Source organism: Formica exsecta, unplaced genomic scaffold, assembly GCF_003651465.1.
Source record: "Formica exsecta isolate Colony F162 unplaced genomic scaffold, ASM365146v1 scaffold79, whole genome shotgun sequence".
Classification (NCBI taxonomy): Eukaryota; Metazoa; Arthropoda; class Insecta; order Hymenoptera; family Formicidae; genus Formica; species Formica exsecta.
In genome coordinates, this window is record NW_021853558.1 from 773,883 (window position 1) to 783,467 (window position 9,585).

Below are 9,585 nucleotides of genomic sequence, written 5' to 3' on the forward strand. Positions count from 1 at the left end.
TTTTAAAATGGAATTTAGTAATATTAATTATAAATCTCAATATATTCTTTAATTTGAATTTATTAAGTTTAGATAATTCTATTATTTTATAGTAAATTTTTCGATGCAAAAATTGAGTATATACAGTACTGGACAAAATAAATCATACACCTTTCAACAAATTGAATTTGTTAGTATAACTATTCTTTTAACAAGCAAATAGATTATTAGATACAGGAAAGTCGAAGCATTTCAAAGTATTTAAATAAAAAAAATATGAAATAATAAAAATTATGCTCAATTCTTTTGTAAAAAATTTATTATTCAATATTGTTACATTTTGTTCTGGACAAAATAAATCATACACTTTTAGAAGTAATAGTTAACAAATAAATAAAGTTAATTCTAATGGTGATTAGTACTTGGTATGGCCACCTTTGGCTTTCAATACCGCTTCCAGTCGGCGAGGCATACTCTCGACTAATTTCTTTAAGTATTCAGGATTAATTTCCTCCCAGGCCTTCTGGAGTGTTGCATAGTACGATGTCTTGTCACTTACGTTCGTTTTATTCACGTTCACGTCCAAATAAGCCCACAAATTTTCAATTGGGTTTAAATCTGGTGATTGTGGCGGCCATTCGAGCAGTTTTACCTTATTAGATTTGAAAAATGCAGTGGTTTTCTTCGCCTTATGCTTAGGGTCATTATCTTGCTGGAAGATAAAGTTGTTTTCTAAACCCAATTTTAAAAGAGATTCTTCCAAATTCTCGCACAATACATCAATATATCCTTCTGCCGTCATAATGCCTTCAATTCGAGCCAAATTACCGATACCAGACCATGTAAAGCATCCCCATACCATAATATTACCGCCTCCGTGTTTTACAGTCTTCTGAATATTTACTTCTTTAAGAGCCTCACCAGGTTTTCGCCACACCCTAGATCGCCGTTTTTGTCCAAATAATTCAAACTTGCTCTCATCAGACCACAATACTTTTTTCCAAAAGTCTAGAGACATATTCGCGTACTTCTTGGCAAACTCGAATCGCTTTTTCTTATTTATTTTATTGATGAAGGGACGCTTTGATGCGAACACGCTTTTTAATCCAGATTCCCTCAACCTACGACGCACAGTACGACTGCTGACAGTCAGGTTCATCGATTCCACAATGTTTTTTGATGATAGCTTCGGATTTTGTTTTACCATTCGAATGATTCTGGTATCGTCACGAAAAGTTGTAGCCCGCTTTCGACCTTTTCCGGAATAATTTGCCACAATTCCATGTGTTTCATATTTTCTCCAGATGTGTTGCACTGCTCCAACAGAGATCGAGTATTTATTAGCAATTATCCTAAAAGATTCACCATTCTGTCGGTCGCGAATGACCAGATTTCGGATATCAAGAGAAATTTGCTTCCGTGACATTGTTCTTGCTCGTCACAGTTACTACTAACTCACCGAACACGTAAATTCTAGTCGTACATACAATGTAAACAAACAATAGAATGACGAACAACAGCAGAACGATGAAATGTAATATTGATAGTTCCCTACGTTATACTATATAAATGTATGATTTATTTTGTCCATGGCAAAATGTAACAATATTGAATAATAAATTTTTTACAAAAGAATTGAGCATAATTTTTATTATTTCATATTTTTTTTATTTAAATACTTTGAAATGCTTCGACTTTCCTGTATCTAATAATCTATTTGCTTGTTAAAAGAATAGTTATACTAACAAATTCAATTTGTTGAAAGGTGTATGATTTATTTTGTCCAGTACTGTATATGAGTTATATATAAATTAACTGGTTAGTTTTATATTGGCAGAATTTTCAAATTCCACGAATGAATAAAATATACGCTTTGCACTAAAAATCTGCGGCGCCGAAAGAGTATTCACTCGTGCAAGGTATCTCCATCATAAATCATTGCCTCCAGCATCCAGGCAAATGCGTTTCGAATTTCGCTCGACTTGTTTGGTATATCGTGTGCGTAATTCGCGCAAAACAAGACGGTTAAAACGATTTGACTATCCAGGCATATGAGAAATATTATAGCGGCAAAGCGAGATGCATATGATTAGCATGGAATGTTAGCAGATTTTTTCTTTACTAGGAACGGATTACCGATTTTGTCGGTACTATGTTCAAACTAGAGATGTTAAGAATGTTGCCATACTGTTCTCTTTTTTAAAGTGACTTTTTAATCAATTTGTAATAATACCTTTGATACTTTATATTAAACAATCAAATTTTAACAAAATATTGTGTTAGTGCTGTTTCATTATTTTCAAATTTTCGATAATTTTTTATTAAAATATTAATTTTGAAATTTTTTTATGTTTTTTTATATTTGAATGTATCGCGATATTAAGCGTTTATTCGCTATATTTTCCTTTTATATTGCCATCGGTATAATGTATCATTGATATATTAGCAACCTGCGGAAATTACTCAATGTGTTACGATTTCTACACATAACGTGATCCATTAACGTGGATTCGGAAAAATTCAACACGTGTCGATATCCAGTCGAATTATGCGAAATCGGTCACAATTTGCATGGATTAAAGGATAACAACTTTCAAGCGTAATATCGCGAGCACGTTAATCTCATTAAACGCTACACTAAATAAGTACGACTCTACGTGTTTGTGCAAAAATAAATCTGCTTGACCGTGTAAATGTTCGACTGTTTGAACGAGTTCCAATTACGATGGCAAGCATTTTAAAAAACTTAATCGCTCCGTGTTTGATCGTCTACTCGATCTTCTTCGATAATTGATCAGCAGCGAAATAAAACTTTTGTCTTATGTCGAAGGATAAAAATATTCCGCGTCGAAAGAAACGACTGTAATAGGAGGAACTTACGCTGATAGAGAGAACAGGACCGACTTTGTACATAGAATAGCGGTAAGAGTTCTTAGTGATGTCGAGAAGAGTTGTTCCGGCAGGCAGCTTGTGACCAATCTCCTTCATAATGTAGTTGGCAAAGTTTTCCATCCGTTTCGGCGTACCGCCCATACAGACGAACTATAATGTAAGAATACGACAAGAATGTTATTACGACAAGAAACTAAAAAATTTAAAAGCAAAAGAAAGAAGAGGGAAAGGAAATATAAAAAAAGAGGGAAAAAGGAAGGAACAATTGAATTGAGTGTTAATGCGCTTGGAATCTGTCACTTGAGACGCCATTTATTCTTAAATGTCAAAGATCAACGGTTATGATGATAAAAATAAACGAGTAATGGTAGATGGTGTAATTGCACGTCATTGAAATATATTTCGCGATTTATCGATGTTGGCCGACATCACGAGCGTATCGCGTGACATCGTCAACCTCGCGCACAATTGCGCGATATTACGACTAGTGCATATTCGCTTTTCATTAGATCCGAATCGAGTGTCAAATGCAGAAAGCAAAGACGCATTGACCGAATCGATTATTGACAAATGTAATAAATATCCGACGAGAAATGTTACACGAATCGCTCTTATCAAAGGAAGTCAAAACCTTGATATTTATGAATGATGTAACACATCTTACGTCATACTGTTTTGCGTATATAAATTTAGCGCAACTATACACATTAAAAACAAAATCGATTAGTTAGCTAATAGATAAATAGCTAGTAAAAATAGACTATAAATAATCTATAAAAAATTAATGTTAGGATATAAATTTCTATGAAATTTATATATTATATCATTTATATTTACGTGATATGTGCTATACACATATCGTATTACTCGCGATATATTATTTAAAATTATTATTTTATAATCAAATTAAAAACACACGAGAGGAATCTTTCTCTGCGGTACCTTATATAAATACGGCGGAATCACGATAATTAATACGGCGGAATTGACGATAATTATTACGCATAATTATCGCTTGATTTTGCACACAATTACGTTTCATTGAAAAACTTCATTTAATATTTATCAGTATGCTTTATGTCATTATGTCATCGATATGTTATATGAACGCAAGAACAATGTCACTGTAATTAAAATGCAGCTTGTTAAAGAGAAAAGAATGACAACCAAGTGATAACGACATAAACGTGCTTCTGATAATTTGACTCATCCGAGTTTTATAATATCTGACGATGTATTAATATGAAATATATACATGTTTAATTCAAATAAAGTCAGGCATTTGGCAAATTCATGACGCTTACTAATAATAATTGTTTAAATATTTGTCAATGTAGTTACATATTGTTGCAAATTTTAAATACTTTAGTAGATTAATAATACATGAAATTTTTTTTATTTCAAGCGATTGGAAATAAAACAAATCAGCTTCGCAAATCGAGCTTCAAGAGAGCGTAGAAATAAAAAAAAAAATATTTTATTTCAAACGGATTTTACTTTAATAGAGTTTTAATTCCAGACTTAGTTACCGAGATATTGAATATTGAAAATTGAAAACTTTGGAAGAAACGAAACGCGGTCAATTAATTTCTCGTTAAGTAGAAAAATCGAGATGTGGAATGGATTAAAGAATACGCTTACAAAATTTCTTCAAGTATTTCGGTCAAGAAACTCTTTATATACGCCAGCATGAATATTTCGCTTTATTTTCTTGAGCAAATTTATAAAAGATAATTGTCCGACTTACTTTGATGTCGCCAAACATTTCAACGAGATCATGGGAACCGCTGCCGAGCGCGAGATGGTACAATATATCCTGATCCATGAGCTCAATATTAGGGTTTCGTAACCGTACGGAGCCATCGCTGTACCTGGGAAAAATGAAAAATATGTATTTTATATATTTTTGCTCGCATGAAGCTTTTTAAAAACTATATGTCTTGTCAAAGAACTCTCTCTTTTGCACAATTATTATATTTAATAAAGAAATAATTTAAGACGGTAAGGAATTCACCCCGTGAAAATATATAACATGCATCGCAATGTCAGAGCTATATCAAAAAATATTTTATTTATATGTGCTACACATATATCGCATTATTCACGTTTATAAAATGCTATAATTTTTTAACTTATATAAGACCAATTAATACTTGATATGGTTAATTGCACTGTACAAATAATACTGCGTAAATTATTGAAAGAATTTCGGGCATTTATTAATATCTATTCAAGCAAAGAATAACAAAGCAAGCGAATGAGCGAGCTTCGATGAAATTGCGCCGATGGCCATTGACACGATGACGTGACGAATATAATTTTCGGGCATATCGTTAATTACATCAGCGTCGAAAATTGATCTTGTTAATGCACTCGTAAGCCTTAATCAGTTTCAGCCGCCGACGGAGTTGCGCATCGTAATCAAGTCATACATCCCCGTTCATCGGCCGAATAATTATATTTCACTTCTGACGTCTCTCACAAGCGATATGAAATGCGCAATGTGATTGTGGGAAAAAAACTACTTTCTAGATATCAGATTGTTGCACTTGCGACATTTGTAGAGAACGTTTAATATTATTACATCTTCAAGTAATTTCTCTGAATGTAGGATGTAGCCTGAAACTATCACAAAATATAAGTTTAAAATCGAGATTTTTTATGAATTTAGTATTGATTTTTTTAACAGAAACATTCTTTTTTCTTATATTTTATGCACATTTATTTGTATATATATATATGATTTTGATATTTAGATGAATTTGTATATTAATATATACAAAGCCAATAAAATTTTAAAAATATATTAATATACAAATTCATCTAAACTAAAAATGAAAATCTGATAAAGTCGTGAAATTTAAAAGGTCAGATACTATCTCCACGAAGGTGTCGAAAATGGGTCAAAATCGATCCGAACGGAACAACAGAGTCGCGGTTATTTGTCCGTCTTAAGGCTCACAGGACTGTTTGTTTTCCCAGACTTATACCGAGAATTTTCTATGGAAGAAAGTATCCATCGATAGTTCAGGTTCGCCCATTGTTTCTGGGCACGTGATATCGCTCGGCAATGCAAATGTATATTACTTTAATCTTGACGAACTGTTGTCGAGATTAGTTGTGATTTACGATCGCGAAATCGCGCGCGGCTATTCATCCATTTAATGAGGACGTGTTGGCGTCAACAATTAACGCACTTACACTTGTTATGCTTTGGCATCGCTTACACATATCTACTTACATCCAGAGTAACCGTAAATACTTAATAATGACGGGACTTTTCTCAGAGATCATTCTCTAACATGAATTCAATCATAATTATTTATTATTAATAATTCATTTTATTGCAGAGTTAACATGTATAGATTGCATGATGTATCGAAATAAAAATATTTGTTTCGTGTGAGCTTTTTCTATCGTCATATTCATTTTATTGACTTATTTAACCTTTTTTTTTTTTAATTTTGCATTTTTGGTAACCAATTCGTATGGATGCTCGGGAATTACTCTTTGCTCTTTTCCGAATATATAACTTAACGAACATAGAGTAATTATTAACTAAATTTATTTCTAATGAAGATTTAAAAATGTTTTCTGTCAGATTTTTCAATTTCTTTTCAATATGATAATTACACAATTAATGTGATAATTACACGACGGACAATCTGCTAATCAAATCGTTCTATATTGATAAAGTAAAGTTCAGTTGAAATTAATTGAACAATAAATTTAAATATTCAGATAGTTAGTTACTTAAGAAAGTGCAAATAGAGAAAGCTTTTAAAAAATTAAATTTTGATACTGCGTGCAAATTGTATGTGAAACGTCTCCCCTCCTCTCTTAACTAAAAATAAAATTTAATTTAATTGATTTATATACAAAATAGAAAATGTTAATTGTTCTATATATTTAATATTGAAGAGTGAAACATTACGATCAATTATGATGATGATCTTTCAGTGTGTCTTCGAGCGCAGATGCGCAGTAATCCGTCTATCGACAAAGGAATTTCTTCGAATTACCTCCTTTATTCCTTATCGGGTAAAAATCAAGAGAGAAAATCAAATATCATCAGACATCTAACAGTTGCATCTTGGTCACAGTCATAATTGGGTCTTTTGCCTTGTCACATTATCAGATAAAAAAATATCTTCGAACTATGTTTCAAAGAATTGTCTTCTTTATCTATTATCGGGTAAAAATCGAAAAGAAGGAAAATGATTATGGCTAGAAGTTTTATACTCTACTGTTAATACACATTTTTTTTAATTTTTAAAAACAACTCTTGTTGCTTTCTGCTACCTGCGAGATATCTTCGCTCGGGGACTTACCAAGGTGTCTCCGTTTTCGCGTTATCTGTCTTTTGTAAACCGTCGCCGGCTTCGCGGTAGGGCTTCCTACTATTCTCTTCGCGGTCCACGGTGGAACTCGACGGAAACTATGCTCACGCGAATAATGTGGGGAATGTGTGAAAATACATAGCCTCGCGGAGTTGCGTTTACCATATTTCCGTCATTTCCATCGCGAGACACAGCCATACATCCTCGTTGCAGAATCGCGGCGAGTTATTGTTCGATGTTTCGCGCATCTCGGAATAACTTCTGATATTGTTCACACTCGAAGATTAGAAAATAACTGGGTTCTCTTCCCATTTTTTGTCAAACTCCTCATTTTTTGCAATGTTTATGATCGAAACGTAGAATTATATCACGAATGTTATAAGCAGACGAATGTGCCTCTTAATATTTCGCTATTATTAGTTTATTGCAACGTTACATCTTTGTTTTCTGTAATATACTGAACAATATACGAAACAAATAATGCAGCTAAAATTAATGTTCGAAATTAATAATAGATTCAATAACATTTGCGAAGAGAGCATATTTTTCCGACAAATCCCTCGACGTTATATCCTTCAGCAATCCCGTGAATAAATCGATTCTTGCGGTCAGTCGGGGTCTGTTCCAAGAGATCCGATCCGGCTGCTATTCGTTTTAGAAAGATGTTCTGCCTTATCGAACTATCGTATTTGTACCTGATCCTTTTATCGCATGTGTGTGTTCTCGTCGAACAATTCTTTACGCGGAACAAACGATTCAATTCCGTATTATAAAACCGAGTTTGAATTAATCTTTAAGTAGCTTTTCAGACATCAATCCATTTTCGTATAATATTGATAACAAAATGAAATTGATCGCAAAATGTCAATAAATATTCTCGATGGCAGATTTAATTATTTGCCCGTTTTTTCCTGAATTTTAGGATTGACAGCTATAGGAAAAATATTTTAATCTTCTCGATAACGAACATTAATAGGGATCTTTTCATTTTAAAGATTAACTAGCGAATGTATCTCTGATAAAAAATCGAATTTTCTTTTTTTTTTCTTTTTTAATGTATAAAACTCATTATACGATTGCGATTTTTTGGATAGTGTGTTATGAAAAAGGGTTAATCAAATTCAGAAGAACATAATTTACATAGCTAGTTTGGCAATGTAAAATTTTGAATTTTAAGATTTGTTTTATTCAAAACTACTATTTAACGAATAAATTTATTTTTGCATAACCCGTTCCAATCTGCAATGTAAATTGAAAAAGGACGTTATTTACTTTATCTTTATTTATCTCGTCTTAAATCGGCTCACGTTATTCAAACCGAGACGGATCAAGCAGGATGACACTTTCCAGTTCTTTCTACAAAAAAGCGCCTCTACCTAACCGGACTGGTGTATTCCCTGGTCTCTTTGGCCTTGTCCTTCTCCATCGGTGGTTTCAGGGAGCAAACGTGCTCCCCCGACTCGTCTGGAGTCCTATTCTCGCAGGCGCACGTCGGCATTATCCAATCCTTTCCCACGAGAGCAAGAAGAGCGCCGATTTCTCACACGAAAATCACCACCACTTTAATGCAGATCAGCGATTCGTCGACGTTGTTCTTTATCGTAGGATATTCGTTGGAGGATCTCTTGTGTAACTAGTCGATCACGACGCACTTTGATATTCCGGAAAATTTGATACGTGGAATTTTTCGCGTTTCGAAATCGCGTCGAACAATACGAGCGCGAGTGGCGCGGTTTTTTTCGTGATCGATACAGGGCCGGTCGACGATGTCAGAATAATTGGCGGCGGTCGCGACCAGACTCTTTATATATTACATCGCTCGGGGCATGCATCGTTCCCACCACACCGATTGCTACCAATCGTTCAACGCGTCTCTCTCCGGACACACGCATAACCGGTTGTGATGGCTAGTTGCTGGTACAAATGCAAGCTGTTGTCGGATACAGACGTGCGAGTACTAATAGAGGTGAACGCGTATACGAGGTGTCCGACGGATCGGGGTGAGACAGGGATGTACACGTCTTTGAAAGCAGTTTCATTATTAATGTAGCTTGCTCATTAACGTGGGAACGAAACGAAATACCGCTTTTCAATCTCATCGAGATGAATAAATTTGTACGAGCGAGGATGAAGTTCTTATCACGCGAGTTTTTCTCCTGTTTTTGTCACTGGGAGAACGCGAGCTGAAGTTGAAATCTGACAGCATGGAATATTTGTGTATGTATGTGTAATGAAGATATATATTAAATATTTCATTTTATTTTTATTCCTGATTCTTATTATGAAATTATTAGAAAATTTACCGTTATATTACTCATGATCATTTCGTCACTTTATCACTTCAAGCGATAAACCGCTAATCGGTCGCGGCATT

The 9,585-nt window shown here is 33.9% G+C and overlaps 1 protein-coding gene and 1 long non-coding RNA gene across 3 annotated transcripts in view; both read right to left on the reverse strand.

Annotated features, from left to right (window-relative positions):
* The window catches only part of LOC115244048 (uridine phosphorylase 1), a 27,011-nt gene that overhangs the window by 7,305 nt on the left and 10,121 nt on the right, over window positions 1-9,585 (reverse strand). Inside the window, exons 1-3 of one of the 2 annotated variants that reach the window (XM_029821426.1) lie at window positions 8,588-8,748; window positions 4,619-4,742; window positions 2,860-3,021 (exon numbers count right to left, since the gene is read on the reverse strand). In XM_029821426.1, the coding sequence (XP_029677286.1) occupies window positions 2,860-3,021; window positions 4,619-4,742; window positions 8,588-8,709 (408 nt within the window). In that variant the 5' untranslated portion in view covers window positions 8,710-8,748. Of the gene's footprint in view, window positions 1-2,859; window positions 3,022-4,618; window positions 4,743-8,587; window positions 8,749-9,585 lie in introns of those variants that run through there. The other variant, XM_029821425.1, reaches the window with a different exon arrangement.
* On the reverse strand, window positions 6,673-8,581 carry LOC115244049. Its single transcript, XR_003885316.1, has 2 exons — window positions 7,203-8,581; window positions 6,673-7,056 (listed from the first exon to the last, which is right to left on the reverse strand). It is a non-coding gene; the product is annotated as an uncharacterized LOC115244049 (long non-coding RNA).